The sequence below is a fragment of the Manihot esculenta genome, chromosome 4, assembly GCF_001659605.2.
Source record: "Manihot esculenta cultivar AM560-2 chromosome 4, M.esculenta_v8, whole genome shotgun sequence".
In the NCBI taxonomy this organism is placed as follows: domain Eukaryota; kingdom Viridiplantae; phylum Streptophyta; class Magnoliopsida; order Malpighiales; family Euphorbiaceae; genus Manihot; species Manihot esculenta.
Genome location: NC_035164.2, coordinates 34,535,523 through 34,554,130, shown reverse-complemented (window position 1 = coordinate 34,554,130; position 18,608 = coordinate 34,535,523). Strand labels below are relative to the sequence as shown.

At 34.3% G+C, this 18,608-nt stretch overlaps 1 protein-coding gene across 2 annotated transcripts; it reads left to right on the top strand.

Moving 5' to 3' along the window:
• Nucleotides 1-5,903: 5,903 nt before the first annotated feature.
• LOC110613035 lies at nucleotides 5,904-17,967 on the top strand. 2 transcript variants are annotated; one of them, XM_021753941.2, is made up of 11 exons: nucleotides 5,904-6,244; nucleotides 6,910-7,058; nucleotides 7,144-7,326; nucleotides 7,432-7,531; nucleotides 7,614-7,644; nucleotides 9,070-9,112; nucleotides 9,757-9,909; nucleotides 12,294-14,451; nucleotides 14,578-15,964; nucleotides 17,140-17,223; nucleotides 17,573-17,967. In XM_021753941.2, exons 2-11 carry the CDS (start codon nucleotides 7,000-7,002, stop codon nucleotides 17,635-17,637), a joined length of 4,263 nt encoding a protein of 1,420 aa, XP_021609633.1. In that variant the 5' UTR covers nucleotides 5,904-6,244; nucleotides 6,910-6,999; the 3' UTR covers nucleotides 17,638-17,967. The 2 variants fall into 2 exon arrangements, with proteins under 2 accessions (XP_021609633.1, XP_021609634.1); XM_021753942.2 differs by lacking the exons at nucleotides 5,904-6,244; nucleotides 6,910-7,058; nucleotides 7,144-7,326; ... (2 more) ...; nucleotides 9,070-9,112; nucleotides 9,757-9,909 and adding an exon at nucleotides 11,942-12,190.
• The last annotated feature ends 641 nt before the right edge of the window (nucleotides 17,968-18,608 follow it).

Below are 18,608 nucleotides of genomic sequence, written 5' to 3'. Positions count from 1 at the left end.
CTTAATCGAGCTTTTCGAACTCGAGCTCGAATTAGGCTCGTTATTAAATCGAACGAGCCTTTCACGAGTCGAGCTCGAATCGAGCTCGATTATAATATTTAATTCTTGAGCCGAGCTCGAATCAAATATTAGAGCTTGAGCTGAGCTCGAATCAAATATTAGAGCTCGAGTCGAGCTCGAGCTCGAGCTTCCAAACTTTTTTAATAAACGAACTTGAACTTTACAAAACTAGGCTCGGCTCGGCTCGATTACACCCCTAGTTGGACGTGGACCTATACATGGAAACCTGACCTCGAATATCCATTAGCCCTATGTAACAATAGATTCTGTGATACTAGGGATCATGTCCAAATGCTGCCGAATGGAATTAAATGATCGTCTGACAATAGAAAAAAAAACGTAGTACATTCGTACGTACGACCGGCGTAACTATAATAGAGGGTACGGGCGCAGAATGACGGTTACACGTCACTAGAAAACAAAAGAAAAAAGGAATAAAAGGAAATGAGGGGAGAGACAAACTAAGCTCACCAAAATACACTTTGAGCTCACTCCCTTACTGGATCTCAAACATCAATTGATGTTGTTTATAAGAAACGAATGAGATCTTTTAATCTCCAGAGTTCTCATCCTCATTTCACCTACTGAGATCCATAGTTCTCGTTTTCTAGCCCAACTGTCCCAGTAAATCAACCACCCATGTTGTTTAACTCTTCACTAAACTCAATTGGGACCATGCCCCGAACTACCCTATCTGATCAAGAAATACAAAATATGGCTCTCCAGTTGCAGAACACTGCCCACTAGTTAAACCAGATGTTACAGCAGAAAGGGCTCAGTTCCCCGTTGAACATACCATCTATAGCCGAAGGACTCAACACCAATGAACCTCAACCCATATTGAACTATTATATCCCTCAACAGAAGAATAGGAGGATAGACGATAGAGATGGAGAAGCCAGTCGGAGAAACGAGCTGATAGCCCGAGCTAGAGACAAGGTAGTGAAGGAGCTTCTCGAGAATGATAGAGCTAAGAGCTACTATTCCGAGCTAGTAAAAAGGTCGAAGAGTGAAGAGTTAGAAAGAAACTACTGCGTGGAGAAGAGGCCCAGAAGGGAAGACGCAGATGTGAAGCAAAAGTTAAAAAGATTGAAAGAGCAATTACTGACGGAGTTGGGAGCACGATATAACAACAACCCCCTATTGCCAACCTCATTATCGTTTGTGAAACGGGTTCAATAAAAAACCATACCAAAGAAGTTCATGATGCCAACTATAGCAACCTATGATGGAACGAAAAGCCCCCGAGAGCACATCTTGAACTACAAAATGTTCATAGAATTATAGACCCATTTGGACACCCTGATGTGTAAGGTCTTCCCAACCACCTTAATAAGACCAGCCCAAGTGGGGGAGCATTAAGAACTTCATAGACCTAGCCAGTGTATTCATCAGCAGATTCATTGTCGAGGTCCCTATGGAAAGAAAAATGAGCTAATTAGAAACCGTGTGCTAACAATCACCTCAACGGTGTTTAGTAGCTCATTGTCTGGGGTAGACGACAAGTACTCCACTGCCTTTTTCTCTTTATCAATAGGAGGGAAAAGGGTTGCCCCTGTAGGTTATGAGGTTCGGGCATGCTTAGCGGCCTTGCCTTCAATTGTGATAGCACCCACGGCTTAAATGGGTGGGACATCCAAGGTAGCAGTCCTGGTGCCCTTATCCGAGCTGCTCTTAGCCGACTCGCTAATCGCGATAAGCTCCTGAGAAACTTCCTTTGGAGCAGAAGGAGCCTTAAAAGAAGCTGGTGCCTTAGGAGGGACTAACGTCCTGGATGTTGTTGATTGAAAGCTCCCTGAAACAAGCACCAAAGTCAGAGAAGGTACAGGGGCAACAACAGAATGATAAGCTGAAGATGCAGGATCTGTGACCTAGAAAACCTCCCTGGTAACATTAGCTATTAACTTGTTAGCCTTAAAGGTAGCTAAAGTCACCTTCATGCTCGTTTAGGATAGAGTGAAATTCTTGAGAAGCTTGATGGAACCCATTGGCACGGCGGAAGCTGAAAGGGAAATATTAGTCCAATTAGATCTTGAAACAACAAATGAAAAAATATAAAAAGAAAGAAAACCAAAAAAGAATACTAGCTTCCCGATAGTCCCACATGTTAGATATAAACATGCACTTCTCGACATCATATTTATTCTTTACAAAAGTCAGTTGGAGAAGACAAATTTAGTCTACTAAACTTAATATAGGGAAGTTATTACAGCCATGAAAAACTTCTCCCTAGGAAAGGTTGATATCCTAGTTAACTCTTGAGCTTTCATTTAGCTTGACAACCACAAAATTTTCGGTCCAACCTTTAATCAAGTCCTTATATCCGGTAAATATAGACAACCTAGACCGGGGACTAAAGTAATAAAACCCATGGGTAGACTTAGTAAGATGAAAAAAAATATAAAAACAACTCAATATAAGGGGTAAAACTTCAGTAGATGGATTCAAAAAAGCACATGAATATAATAGAGTTAAAAGACAACATTCGAAGAGTCACCTAAAAATGATGGAAAATCTCAATAAAAAAAGGATAAAAGGGAATGTTATCATCTGAGCAAAATATATTACCCCTAACAAAAATTTTATAAATTTAATTAATTTATTTTAATTATATCATAAAAATTAAATCAAATCAAAACTTATGATGTATAATTCAATTTAATTTAAGCTAAAAGCCATGTTATTAATAAAAAACCCATGTTATTGATGGAAATAATATAAAATATTTAAATCTTAATTCCCAAAAAAAATTTGAATCTTAAAATTTAAATATACTTATTTTAATAATTATTTATTTATAAAATTAAATATAATAAAAAATATTATTATTAATTTTATAATATTTAATTAAAATAGTGGTTAAATCTGATTCTATCTCAATTGAATCTTAAATCCTTAAGATTCATTAATCGGATTGAGTCTAAAAATAACCATTCTCTCATTTGAGTGAAAGAAATTAATCTTTTAATCACTTAAATAATTTTTATTATTAAAAGTTAAAATTTTATATGGTTTTATAATAATTTTTTTAAATAAATAAATATAAAATTATTAAGCATTTTTTTTTTATATAATAGTGCGATGTCTAATGCATTTCGTTTAATAAATATAATGGAATATACTTTTTTAACTGTTGCGTTTTTAGCACAAGTATTTTAATTTTACTAAATTATTCTAAAATTAAAAGATATTGTGTTATATTAAAATCAAATCTTCCAATCATTAAAAAGAAATCATCTATTAAAATTTGATATTTTATGCTATAAAATACAAAATATGTATTTGATTATTAAATGATTAATTGCATAATATTTTTTTAATATATATTTCCCATTGGATGCCTTTTCTTTACGTCATTAAAAAACATTTAATATATAACGATTGAAGTAATTAATAATTTAAAGGGTCTAAATTTGATTTTAGCCAAATGTCAAAAACATTTTAAAATTTAATTATATTCTTTTAGTTTATCAATTTTTACCTAAACTATTAGTAATATAACGATTTTAATAAAAGAAAATGAATGCTTATCAATTAAAAAAAAACTTATTCTATAATATTTAAAATAATTTTAACTATATTAAATTAAAATTTAAATGAGAAGTTAATAGAATCCATACACTCATAGATTTAGTTTGATAGAAAATTTATTTAAATAAATATGAGAAATGTCAAATTTTACTCTTTAATTTCGATTTGAAAAAAAAAATTAATAGAATCCATAATGGGTTGGACAATTTATTGGGCAAACATATCATGTGCAAATCAACAATAATTAGATTCAATCAATGGCCTAAATTAAATGTGTTTAGTGAGAAACCTCAACTATTTCATTAATCATAAGATCAACATGAAATGAAATTACACAAAAAAAAAAAAAAAAAATCAAAACACAAGCTCTAATGGTCCTACCATGTGAAGAATTTTGGTATAACCTATGCTTATTTTTCTTTATGTAGTTTCTTTTTGTCAATAAAGGGTGGATATGAACAAAGGATTTGGTCATTTTATCAACAAATATCCAAATTTGAATGGCTGAGATTTTATTTGGGAAAAAAAAAAAGGTTTTCCTTGCTTTTTTTCATGATGAGTTAGAGATTGGTAAGGCTTTACTATGTCAGGGATACTTGTCTTTCAATTTTGTTTAATACCAGAAAATGCCTCAATATCTTTTATTAAAAATAAGAAATATTTATCTCAAGAAAATGATATAAATTTTTTATTTTTTAATAACACATATTAATTAATATTTTATAAATTCTAATACTAAAATAAAACCCAAAAATAAACAAAAGAAAATATTATCTGTTATCATTTCTATTTTCTATTATTAGTTAGACTTTGAAATGAAAAATAAATAAATAATTTCACAATCCTAACCAGTGATCTTCCTCTTTATTTTATTCTAGTAGTAGATGAGGTGTGATTGGCATTACAATAGAAATAGTAATTTATTATATATATTAATTTTTTTTACTATTTATTATTTTTTTGGCAGAAGCTGAAATTGAAGATTATATTTGATATGTATTGCTGACAAAAATAAGAGTGATGGGTAAACCTTACTTGATCTTATTCATTTTAAAATTATTTTAATGAATTCAATTTAAAATTATATATAAATTAATAATTTAAATTAAATTATAAAAAAATAAAAATTACTAAATTTCCATAATTTTTATTTCAAATGTTAATATACTTGGAATATATATAGAAATTTGGGTGCTTGAAGAGCACGATATGCCCATCTCTCAATCTCATTTTGAAAACTTTATAAAGAACCGTTAATTTTAGAATCTACTATTACCAGAGAATGTGGACGGAAGACCTCACCCTTATTTTTCTGTGAAATTATCTAAATACCCCTCAATCTACGAGCTGGTCCATCCAATCTAAGCCTGTGACTGCATAGTTATTGGACGACTCTACCCTTTCAGAATTCACTGAATCATTTTTTTAGGTTTTTGTTAATTCAATATACTCTACTTAAATAATCACTATTTCTTTAAAATATCTCTGTATTATTATTGAGAAAACATTTTTAAATATATTAACTACAGAATATTAAAAAATAATTAAAATTAAATTTAATAAATATTAATTAAAATAACACGAAAATAATAAAAGAATGGTCTTCAAAGCGGTTTCTTAGCATGTAATTTCTTTTTTTCAAACAATAATGTCAAGGTCAACTTATCAAACCAACACCTTAACATTTCCTCCATGGTTAAGTTGCTTCAATTACTCGCTAAAAATGGAATATAATCTCAATGTTTGCCCACATTAAAAAAAAACCGATTAAAATTTATTTTAAATTATGATATTTTAAATAAAAAATTAGAAATATAAAAATTTAAATTTAAATTTCTCATGTGAGTAATATACTTTTCATCGTTATCTCACATCCTTTTCTAAATTGCTTCCTTATACTTTTTTTCTTTTTTAGAAAATTCACCATTTTTAGTGTTAATGAAATGAGAACACACTAAATTGCTTCCTTATACTTTTTTTCTTTTTTAGAAAATTCACCATTTTTAGTGTTAATGAAATGAGAACACAACTATATGTTAAGCTACAATCTTGCATGATATTAATAATTCAGAATATAATTTGCTTTATATATTAAATTAATAAAAAATAGTTTGATTTCATCTTAAAAATTGAAATTCTCAAATAACTGACTCCTTCAACACCTAATCAAAAAAGAAAAAGAAAGAAAGAAAAGGAAGCCGAAGAATGGTGTGGACAGAATAGTAAATTTGCTCAAAGTCCAGTCAAGAGGCTTTTGGTAATTTAGAACAGTGGAGATCAGTTTCTTTCAAATGTAGTTAAGATCACTCTGTTGCTAACAAAAACTTGATTTGTCTGAAAGAGAACACAGTCTCCCTCACTTTCTCTCTCTACTGTATAGTGTAGAGGGAGAAAGCTAGCAAAAGGCCAAAAGCCAAAGAGAAGAAAAAAAGAAGAAAAGATTGGCATTTGAGAAATGAGTAAAGCAAAAACCATCTTGTCATGTTCAGGTTTTCTTAGAGCTTAAAACAAAACCCAAAAATATAATCTGATAAAGAATACAAATATATAATATAGAAAGAGTAGATAAAACCCAAATGCTGGTGCCCATTTGAGCTACGCGAAACATAGGATCCTGTTCATCAATCCTAGATCTTACTCGTTGCTCTCTCAGGTATGATCTAACCTGCATTTCTCTTAAATTTTTGGTCTAGATGATTATTTTTATTATTATTATCTTTAAAATATTGTTGTTGGGTTCTTCACTGCAATTTTTTTTACATTATTCTGTAGGCAAGCACTTGTGTCTGTCTACGTGAATGGGTTTTGTTTGGTTTGGCATTTGAATTTGTTTTTACTAATGTTTTGTTGGCGGTTTTGGTTTAGTTGAGCATTTGGGGTTGGAATTTGGTGAAATCAGATCTGGGATTCTCTTGGTTACTCCTTATGAAGTACTGGTTTCTGTTTTTGGGTTGCACTTAAGTTCCGGTGCATTTTTGTTTTTGAGTTAGGTTTTGAAATTAAGATCCATGGCTACTTTTTGGGGAAGCCTTAAGGTGGAAAAACCAGTAGATTTCGACCATTATCTAGTTATTCGCATAATAATTTATTTTCTACTTCCTCTCACTTGGATATGTAATGTGGATAAACAAAGTATAGTTTCCTGTTGGATTTGCATGTATGGAGTTCAACTCACACTTTAATTAACTCCATTCAATTGCCTAATCGATAATGCGTTTTTTTCCTTGGAAAATTTTCATATGCGGTTTTTAGTTTATTTATTTACTTTTAATGTTAAAGTACTGCCAGTTCTGGGACTTAATTATTAATAAAATATAGGAGGATCTCGGGTTGGTGCATAGGGGAGAACGTCTGGATATATGAGGAGGTTAGAGAACAGATTCATAGTGTAAATATTGTAGAGACAAAATGAAATCTGACTTGCCTCTTGACTATGCTGTGCTTCAACTGTCGCCAAAGCGTTCACGGTGAGCATGCTTGTCCTTTGATTTTTATGTTCTAGTTGTCTTTGTATATGTAGCTTTTGATATTTGTTCTTTTTCCTTTTGGCAGTTGTGAATTGTTTGTGTCAAGTAATGGAAATACAGAAAGGCTTGCTTCAGGATTAGTAAAGCCATTTGTGACTCATTTAAAGGTTGCTGAAGAACAGGTTGCACAGGCAGTTCATTCCATCAAGCTTGAAGTTGAAAGACATAAAAATGCTGAGACTTGGTTCACAAAAGGAACCCTTGAGAGGTTATTTATAGTGCTTACTTTTACTGAGAAAATTATATTGCTGTTGTATAAACAAATGGTTAGCATCAATTCTGCTTTCCCAATGATTGGAACTTCCTTTTTCAGATTTGTGCGGTTTGTCAGTACACCTGAGGTATTGGAGATGGTTAATACATTTGATGCGGAGATGTCTCAGTTGGAAGCAGCACGGAGAATATACTCTCGGGTAATAATGCCATTTTATCTAGCAAGAACAGTTATATGATAATCATAGGATCATTACTAAATCTGGGAAGTCTTTTCTTCAGGGGATCAAAGATCAGCTATCTGGTGCTCTAGGTATGCTGCTCTTCCTTTTCCTTCTCCTACTCCAGTGGTTAATTATACTCATTTACCTGGATGCAAAAAAGACAAGTCCTAGAATCTTCCATATATAGCAAAAATGGCTGCGTAATTGATTAAATTTGTATCAACGTAGATGCAGGGTAGCAGTTATATGTAAAGAAAGAAATACACACGTCCTGAATCCTGAGACACACTTTCTCCCATAAAAGTTCATGAACTTTGAGTGGCTTTAGGATCTTTCAAGGGCATACAATTTCCACCTGAAAGAAAATATGGCTATAGTCAAATATCTGTGTGGAATCTGTACATTTATTGTAGTGTGCATCTAAATTCATAACTGGTGGTAAACATAACTATATATGCTAATCTCTGTTAATAATTGTTATTGTTATTGTTTTTGTTCTTCTTTATGATGAATATTACAAAGAGAGTGAAACCAATAGATAAGTTAAAATAGCTTATTTGGGTACTGCCCATATGGTTGTTATGTCAACCCTTAGACTCCTCCAAGGGGTTTGTCCATTTCAGAGTTGTTTCAGAACTCAAAAGTGACTGAAGTTGATATGCGTGCTTTGGAAATGCAACAAATTTTAAATTGCTCATGATCAAACTTGGGTGAGCTTGCCTAAACTGGTGTTTTATTTTTATTTACTTAAACTGAAATGATAAATATTCTAAATTATTATTCAAAACTGGTATATAATATAAATATATTTAAAATTATTATCAGCTACTTGAGTTGAGTATTAGCAAGTTCAAACTCGCTTGACTGCTTAAGTTTGAGCTACACTACATTAAAGCATATTCACAATTATAACAACTAATTCTTAATCCCAAACAAGTTGAGATCAGCTAAAGTGGACTCGATTAAACATTTTAGTCGAGTGCGAGTAGCTTGATTCATTTACATTCATAGTGAAGGAAGTGGTGAGAAATGATTTAGTGGCTTTAGACCTTTCTAAAGATGCTGCTCTGCATTAGGTGGATAGAGGAAAATGATGCATAAGGTTGAGGTCAAATTATTGTTGGGAAACTTTGACATATAAAACATGTTGCCAAGAAAGAGACCTTGGAAGTTCAAATGCTATGAATCTAAAATGAAAAAAGAAAAAAAAAAGAAAACTAGATCCCCCCCTCTCTTTAAGCTCAGCATTTTGATGTTGTTGATTGCGCTAGCTATTATGTTCCTGCTTTTGTAATGTATCCACTATTAACAAACTAATGAATAAAATGTTGCAAAATCCACTATTAACCAACTAATGAAGTCCCACAGTTCTCAGTAAATTTTGTGAACCTTTTCTCCATGTGCAAAGAATATCTGAAATTTAATGAAGTTTTCCAAATTGGAATTATCTCTGTGAACCTAATAAAGTACATATTGTGCATATACTGACTCAGGGTTTGGATAACTTGCTCCAGGTGGGGATGGCCAAGGAGTGGTGGCAGGAGCTGATGCGACAAAGTAAATTTCCTTTTTCTAATTTTTTTTTTTGGGAAGGGCTGTAAATCAATGCTTGATTTCATTTTTTCAAAGTTTTGGCTAGTTTTGGAAATCTTTATACCTGTTTGACTTGTTGAATATTGATTTCACCTTCCAAAGGAAATTTTGAATTTTAAGGAAGCTGAATATTTGATGTAATACCAGCCATTGATTGATTAGCTGTTACTGTCAAATCATGAAGTTTATGAGGAATGGGAGTTGCAATATGCATTTTATTAATTGAATTGAATTATCAAGTTATGAAGCCCCTTACCTTTGGTATTTGATCTGAGGTATTTCATGGATATGGTGCATGGATATGGTGCTTTGTGGAGTGTACTCGTTATAAAGATACTACCTTAAACTGTCAATTTAAGAGACTGAGGCATGGCTTCTGAGGATTTGCTAGCGTATTTTTAACTGTTATGATATAGTAGAAATGCTATAGACCATGGCTTATGATGAAATGGATGGTTGATGATAATGGGTGTTAAATTGTGCACAATAATATTAAAACTAGCCATTTGCTGCATGATACAGCCAATCAACGTGCTTGAACAGATTTCTCATATGCTTCATCTCTCTGTCAAAGGGGCTTTCTGATTTTATTTTTTATATACATGCAGAAAGGAGCTTCTGCGGGCTATTGATGTAAGGCTTACTGCAGTTAAGCAGGATCTGACCACTTCCCTTGCTCGTGCATCAGCTGCTGGTTTTAACCCTGAGACTGTGTCAGAGCTTCAGCTCTTTTCAGATTGTTTTGGCGCCCATCGCTTGAAGTAAGCAGTCTGGCAAATCCTTCAAACCTAATTATCACTTGTGTTTCTTTGTATGTGCTTGTATGCATATTGTGGATTCAATTTAACTGTAGTTTGAAATGTCTTTAAGTAGAGCCGAGGGAAAGAAATAGAGTTTCTTTGATCTGGTTGAGAGAAAAGCTCACAAGGGATGTGATGAAGGTTTCTTTAAGAACTTAGTTGCTCTAGACTCTGATTTGCAGACAATCAGATAAGTTGATATCCATAAAAGTGTTGGTTTTCCTTGCACAGTTCACCACATGATTTGGCGTTTCTTGTGTAGAGAATTCTTTATTAGTCAGTAACAAAAGTTAAGATTCACAACATGATCTTTTGCTATTCCTCTCCCTGTTCTTCGCTGTCTATGCTATTTCCATCAAGCATGCTGCTTCTCTTTGTGACATCCAAAGTTCAGATTAAATTCACTAACTTCTAATATTCATTATATTCTCTCAAGACTGAAACACAATACTCACACATCTGTTGTAGTTTTGTTAATAGAGGTAAGCAGGGGCAATATAGAACACAAACTATGCATCTTGTTTTGCTACTCTGAAAGAAAAGAGACCTCAGTCGTGCTTTTCTGGATATAAGAATGTAAGAAATCCCCAACTGTAGAGGCTCCTACAGAAACTGCTTTGACTTTTCAAGCAGTAGCAAATGCTTATAAGTTGAGCTATGGGTCCTAAACTTTCCCTAACTTATTACATATTACATCATGGTGCTCTGATTGTTTTAACTCTCCAGAAAATTGAAATGTCACCATGTACTTCAAGAATATGTAATCCTTACATGATTTTTGATGCGCTAGCCAGACAAAGATGTCGTATGTAGCATTCATTGTTTTACATTAATGGAGAGGAAAATAGGGACACATCATGAAATTCTATAGTTTATCGGGATGCTGTTGGATATCGCTGCATTATAGTTTCCCTTAATATAATGCAAGATTGTGTTTGAGCACATGAAAGGAGCCATTGGTAGAGTTTCTAGATATCATTGTAGCAGCAAAAGGTTCAGATAAGTCTTACTTTTCATCAAATTTTAAATAAGTCCAATTGATCTTTATGGTCAAATAACCATGATCTTTGCATTCAAGTCAATACAAGTCCTGACATAATAATTTTTTTTTAATTATAAAATATTTCTTTATGTAATTTGTAAATATATAAAGATTTATTTGCTATTTTATTCTTGAATTTTATTTTGCTTTTTGTTTTAATAAAAAATGGTAAATAATTTTTAATATTTAAAGTTGTAAAAGTATATTATTTTATTAAATTAAGACTTATTTGGACTTAATGCAAAATTTAGGATTTTATTTAACCAAAAAGATTAAATTAGGCTTATTTAGAATTTGATGAAAAATTTAGGGGCTTATTCCGACTTTTTGCCATTAATAATATTTGTTAGCTCTTTCTTTTTTAATCATCGGTGGAGTAGGTTCACTGTCAGGTTTAGTTATCCTTAGCTTCATGATACATATTTAAGATAAGACTTGTAAAGAAAATGAATATGCTAGAGTCATTTGTATAAAGATCTTTCTTAAGCTCACTTTTCAGTGATAAAGTTTACTGAGATGAGAGAAATGCTTAGCATTAGCATTAAAATTTATTTTTATTAATTTCTTGTTTTTATTTGTAAATTTAGAAGTTTTGGATTGGAGCAGTGGGATCCCCGCCATGCAGGTCACGGTGGGTCAAACAGAAACATCAAGGACAATTCTAGGAATTTCTTAATGATTGGGTTAAGGTGTTCTCAAGGAACATGGACCAGACATGATTATTAGTTGCTATTGGACATTATCTAAAATATCTCCTCTGCAAACATTGACATGTTGCCCAAGTTTGTAGGCTATAAAAATTGTTTTGCTTGAACAAGTCTTGACCCCACCATTTAGGACAAAGCAGGAATCTTCCTGGATTAAAATTGGCAAGATTCCAGTTTCCTCTTATACTTGAAGCTTATATTATTTTTTGACCATGCATTTTTAGCATTTAAAGCCCTTTCTAGAGGAGTACACGAAGGGGAGGGGTGAGGCTCGAACCCAGGACCTTGAGGTCAAGCACCATGCCTCTTGGCCAACCATGCCTCTTGGCCAACCAAGCTAGGCTGCCTAGGCGAAGCTTATAATTAAAACTGAAAGGAGAAATATTGATGTCAGATCACATTTGATATTAAAATAAAAAAATTGTCTTCTCAACTTTTCCTGTCATAGTATGGCAGGTACAGTAGTTACAGGGTTTCTTTCTGTTTGCTTCAGGTGCCAACTTTCTTGTACTTCTTACCTTATTCTCCATTTTTTATTTATATTTTTTAATCCAAAGTTTCAAACTTCAATGGGAATTTTATGTTTTTTTCTGCAGTGAAGCTTGTAACAAATTTATCTCATTATGCGAGAGAAGACCAGACCTGACCAATGAATGGAAGCCAGGTGTTGAGGAGCAAGTGGTCCGGGCTTCATGGGGTTCTGACATGTCAATTGATGATCCATCGGAGGACCCACCTGGTTCCCACAATATTAGGGCCCACCAATTTTCATTCCAAAATAAACGCCAACACCAGCGAGCGGGCCAAGAACTGCAACAGCCAGATTTAACGCAAACCCCACACAACCTTAACCAATCCAAACCTTCTACACTAGATCCCAATTCATCTTTACATACTCAACCAACTGTCCAGAACGAGAACAAGGAAGAAAACAAGAAAGAGGAGCCTGCTACTGAATCATCCCCTAGTCAATCAAGCCAACCTGCTAGGCGACTCAGCGTGCAGGACAGGATCAACCTGTTTGAGAATAAGCAGAAGGAAAACTCGGGTGGTAAACCTGTAGCTGTAGGGAAATCTGTAGAAGTGAGGAGACTCTCTTCTGATGTATCTTCTGTGCCTGCAGTTGAAAAGTCTGTATTGAGGAGATGGAGTGGTGCAAGTGATATGAGCATTGACCTGGGCAACGAGAAGAAGGACAATAACTGTACAGATATCCCTTTGTGTACACCCTCTTCATCTTCTGTATCTCAAAGCAAAAATAATGTGTTTTCTAGCTCGTCTACAGATGCTAAGGATCAAAAGGTGTTGAATGATACAGCTAGTTCAGTTAAGGCTGAGGCTAAGAGTGTTTCGGGGTTCAAAGATCAAGGTGACTTGCAAGCACATGTTAGTGGATTTTTGGGGAAGGACGAGGAGGTTGGGTTGAAGGGGAAGGTGAATTCAAAAGATCAAGTGGGGTCTCAGGCCCAATTGAGATCATTTACTGGTAGAGGTGAGCTGGCCAGTGTTGATCAGGGGGTTAGAGAGGAGAAGTTTAAGGGGACCTTGGATGGAGATGAGAAGAGTAGCGGAGTAAAAGGTCAAGGGGGTTTTGATGGAAAGTTGAGAGCTTATTTGGATAAAAGGGAGACTGTTGGAGTGAACAACGAGGCTGGATTGCCGACTCAGATTGGAAGTTCTGTGGGCAGGTTGGTGGATGTTGAATCTGGGAATAGAGTTGAGGATGTTACACCAAGGGATCAGCCACCAAGGCAATCATGTTTAAGGGGTCCTCAGACTCACAACCGATCTCTTTCAGGGCAGCTTGAAGGTGGTTTTGGAGTGAAAGTAAGAGAAGTTTCATATAAAGAAATTGGTCATCAGTCAGATTCTCAGCAGCAGTGGAGATCATCTACTGGTGAAGTCGAGCAAGTGAGAAAGAAGGATGTTGTGGTGTCTATGAAGGAACCAACAAAAATGGAAGATGTTGAAGTTCCAAGAATGAAGGTCCAGAAACCTTTTTCTGCAGGTCCTGAACACATATTGAAGCTGCAAGGGAGAAGAGATGGGACTGGATCTACTTATGGAAGTAACAAGCCAGTTTTTCATAATAAAAAGGTTTCTGAGAGTCAAGAGAGCCTTGGAACTCCATCAGTAGAGCAAGGTCAGAGGGTAAGGCAATCTAAAGGCAATCAGGAGCTCAATGATGAGCTGAAAATGAAGGCCAATGAGCTCGAAAAGCTTTTTGCAGAACACAAGCTTCGGGTTCCTGGGGATCAATCTGGTTCTACAAGGAGAAGCAAGCCTGCTGAGTTGCAGGTTGATCAGGCAATAAATTCACAATACAGAAAATCGACAGCAATGGAAATATCTCCAGTACAGGTTGAGGATAAAAAGACAGAGGTTGAACCAATTGTGAGTGTTAGTGATAATCCCGAGTTTAGCACTCCACCAATGAAGATGGTACATCAGGACTATGGCAGTTCTCTGAGACAGAATTTCTCTGAGCTGAGTCTTTCAGATGATGCTAGAGGAAAGTACTATGAGAGGTACATGCAAAAAAGAGATGCAAAACTGAGGGAAGAGTGGGGCACCAAAAGATCAGAGAAGGAAGCCAAGTTGAAGGCCATGCAGGATAGCCTTGAGCGGAGTAGAGCTGAAATGAAGGCCAAATTTTCTTGGTCTGCAGACAGACTGGATTCAGTGTCTAGTGCTCGTCAACGTGCAGAAAAACTCAGAGGATACCATTCTCGTTCTGGCATCAAGAGAGAGCAGGTATTGAATCTTTCAGCTATATCTTTGAGAAACTAAGTTCTGATGCTGATGAATGTTGAATTTTTGCTTTCATTCATTTATTGGAATTTCAGAGCTTCCTCATTTGGTAAGATTCTCCTTTTACAGCATTTGGTGGATTCCATTCAAAGTGAGGAGGATGAAGATTCTTCTAAATTTCTGGAACAGAAAAATTATACACAGGATAGGTCATTAGGTGAGGTGTCTTTAGGGGATGGTAGAAGCTCCCAAAACAAGAAGCTGCTGCTAAACAGAAATTTGTCTTCATCCACCCCTCGTACAACAGCAGCACCAGTTCCACGGTCATCAGGCAAAATTTCCAACCCAAGTTCTGGGAGACGGAGAGTACAGTTAGAAAATCCTCTTGCACAATCAGTTCCAAATTTCTCTGATTTCAGAAAAGAGAACACAAAGCCCTCTCCTGGAGTCAGCAAAATGGCAAATCGCACACAGGTAAGAACTTACGCCCGCAGCAAGAGTACAAGTGAAGAGATACCTCTGGCGAAGGAAGAAAAGCCTCGACGTTCTCAGTCCTTGAGGAAAACCTCTGCTACTCCTGCTGAATTCAAGGATAATTTGAATTCTGATGATGTAGTTTTGGCACCATTGAAGTTTGATAAAGAGCATGCTGAGCAGGGACCTTATGAAAACTTTTCAAAGGATGTGGAGTCAAGGCCTTTCCTTCGGAAGGGTAATGGCATAGGTCCTGGTGATGGAACTAGTGTTGCCAAACTAAAAACTTCAGTGGCATCTGGGGCTTCGGAAAATGGAGAAGAATTTGAAGAATATCCTGTTGAGGCAGAAGATTCAGTCAATGTAGCAAAAGAAGAGGAGGAGCTAGACACAACAGAGGTTGAAGGTTCTGCTAACACCGAAAATGGCAAACCAAGACTAAGCCAGGAATCCGATAAGATGTCTGAATCTGAGAATGGTGACTCTTTGAGATCTCTTTCTCAAATTTATCCTTCTGTTAATGAACTGCCAGGCTCTGTTCCGTCTACATTCCACACTGTGGGGTCCTTGCAAGACTCACCTGAAGAAAGTCCAGTGTCATGGAATTCTCGCATGCATAATGCATTTTCTTACCCACATGAGATCTCTGACATTGATGCTTCTGTGGACTCTCCAATTGGAAGCCCTGCTTCATGGAATTCTCACTCTCTTACTCATACAGATGCTGATGCTGCTCGAATGAGGAAGAAGTGGGGAAGTGCTCAGAAACCTATTCTAGTTGCTAATTCATCCCATACTCAGTCACGCAAGGATGTGACAAAAGGGTTTAAACGATTGTTAAAGTTTGGAAGGAAAAGTCGTGGAACTGACAGTTTGGTTGACTGGATTTCTGCGACTACTTCTGAAGGAGATGATGATGCAGAAGATGCACGAGATCTTGCCAATCGGACATCAGAAGACTTGAGGAAGTCAAGAATGGGATTTTCGCAGAATCATCCTTCTGATTATGGCTTCAACGAGAGCGAGTTGTTCAATGAGCAGGGTAACCTATATCTTCCATTTCCTGATTTTCAATTGTTTTCTTGTTTCCAGAAAAATTAATAAAATGTTTCCTGCTTGGATGAAATTGAAATCTAACAACCATTTACTTTTTGTTGAAAGAACTCGCCTGGTAACAAGATTGTCAACTTTGTCATAAAGTTAGCTTCTGCAAAATATTTCCGTTATATTAGATCTATGTTACTCGGACTCTGTTAAGAGAGTTAGAAATGGATATATATTCTTGTGTCTGGCTAGTCAACTTTCTAAATAGAAAATATGAGGATATAGATCTAAATTTAGAATAGGTGTTTAGGTATGGTCTGTTATATAAAATAAAATTCAATAAAAAATATAAAATTATGTAATAATAACATCATCTAAAATACTACCAAATAATTATTTTCTATTTAAGTAGAAAAATAATGTTTTAGTATCCATGCTCTCCATATTGATAGAAAAGAATGTTCTATTAATTATGATATTCATCTTAGAGATCTCTGTAACTCGAGTGTCCAACTGTATGAATATGTATGTGCCAGACAAATAATCCATGTCATATCCCATATGCCTTATCATGTCAACATGGGTGCGTCATTGCAAAATGAAGAGTAGTTTAATATTCCTAATGGTGAACAATTTCAATTACTTTCCTGATGTCCTTTTCTGGATATCCTTTTCTCTTCAATATTTCTGCTGGTAGTTCAAAGAGTTCCGATGACAAAATATCAATCATTATCCTTGTTATTTTCATAAAAATGGCAACGGTGGCTTTTCTGCTGCTGCTGGACTGACTTCGTAGACCTATATGTCTCTTCCTGCTTGTGAGAATTTTGAGCTTGATTAATATTTTTAAACTTTTCAAGTGAATTGGCCAGAAACATTTGGCCCAGGTAATTGATCTTTTGATATTGATATGGCAAAGTTATTGAAGTGGCATTACTAGTGCAATAGTGTTCAACTAATAAGGAAGCATGCTAACCTTTTGCATATCTCTGCTTTAAATCTTCTGTGTTGATTTCTTTTTGGTATTTATAAATATTTCTCATTTATATAAGCACTTTGGTGGCGGTATATATTTCTCCAAAACAATTTGTGTTAATTTTTTGCTGTTTTTGCAATTTCGCTCTTTGCCGTACAGCTGAATCTCTCATGGATGATCTGTTTCTTTTATTGTAGATCAAGCTATTCATAGCTCCATACCAGCACCTCCAGCAAATTTCAAACTGAGGGATGATCATATGTCTGGAAGCTCTATTAAAGGTATTATTCTGAAAAAAAATGTTAATATGGTTATGCATATGGCAAATTTGTTGGTTATATATGTAATGAATGTGTTAGGATGTAGAAAGTCTCTTAATGATAATTTAAAGGAGTTCAACAAGTTCCCATAAACTTGGTCTTGCTCATTTTCAGTATTGAACTTAAGGTCACACTGGCAAAATATAAGTCTTCCTTGAAACGCTCCAGCTCAGACAATTTTGAATCTGAACTGTGAAACTCACCATTATTATTGTAATATTTATCTCATTGATCTGTCTAGTTTTAGAAATGAGCAAAGTGAAGCCAAGCTGAATGATTAGGCTGTTTGATCTGTTCATTTAATTTGCAGCACCACGATCATTCTTCTCTCTTTCGACGTTCCGGAGCAAGGGAAGCGAGTCAAAGCTGAGATAGTTACACGAGAGGTACTGCTTGGAATATGTGACGTGATAGGGTGTAAAGGATTATATATAGGATACAAAATGGTTGTTGCTGAAATATGTTGTATATTGTATTGAAACAAAAATGGCCTATTGGCATTCTTGTGATTTTGGTAGTATAGGATCAATTTTTTCTTCTTCTTCTTCTTCTTCTTCTTCTTCTTCTTGTCTTTGTTTTTGTTTTTGGTGTAGCCTTGTGTGATGCATTCAGACTCTTGGCAGAAATAGAGTTGGACACTATTTTAAGAAGAGTGATTGTGATAAGGCGGAGTAACACCATGTATAACATTCACTACTTCATTCATCTTCTCCACATTCTCTCTCTCTCTCTCTCACTCCTAAATTCAATATATTTTAAAAAGTGTTAATAATATTTATTTATAAAAATTTTCTATTTAATTTAAAAAATATTTAACATAAATAAATTTTTTAATGTTTCACATACTAAAATATATGAAATAATATTTCATAGAAATATTGTCAGATTTTATATTTGTTATTTACTTGAAAGTATAGTTTTAAACTCAACCGTTGGATGTTTAATTCCTTTGATACGTAATTAATAAAAAAAATGATTTTCTTTACTATTATCATATTCATGTTTTATTTTTTCCTTCAATTGTTTTCATTTGAAAAAAATTATTTCGTAAGAAAAAAGAACATATTTTTATTTCTTTTTAAATTAAAAATGTATTTTTTTTCATTTCAAATTTAAAAAATGATAAAAAATATATAATTGAATTGTTTCTAATCGGCGAGTAGAACTTTGACACCTCTCAAATTTATTCAAATGCATTTACCATTAAATTAAATCTGTGAGTGTAGAATTACATTATTTTTAAATTTTACTTCAAAATTTATATATCATTTTCGTAATTATTTATCTACTTATGAAGATGTATTTGGTATATTTGGTATATTTCTTTTTTAATCTTTTCATTGTTT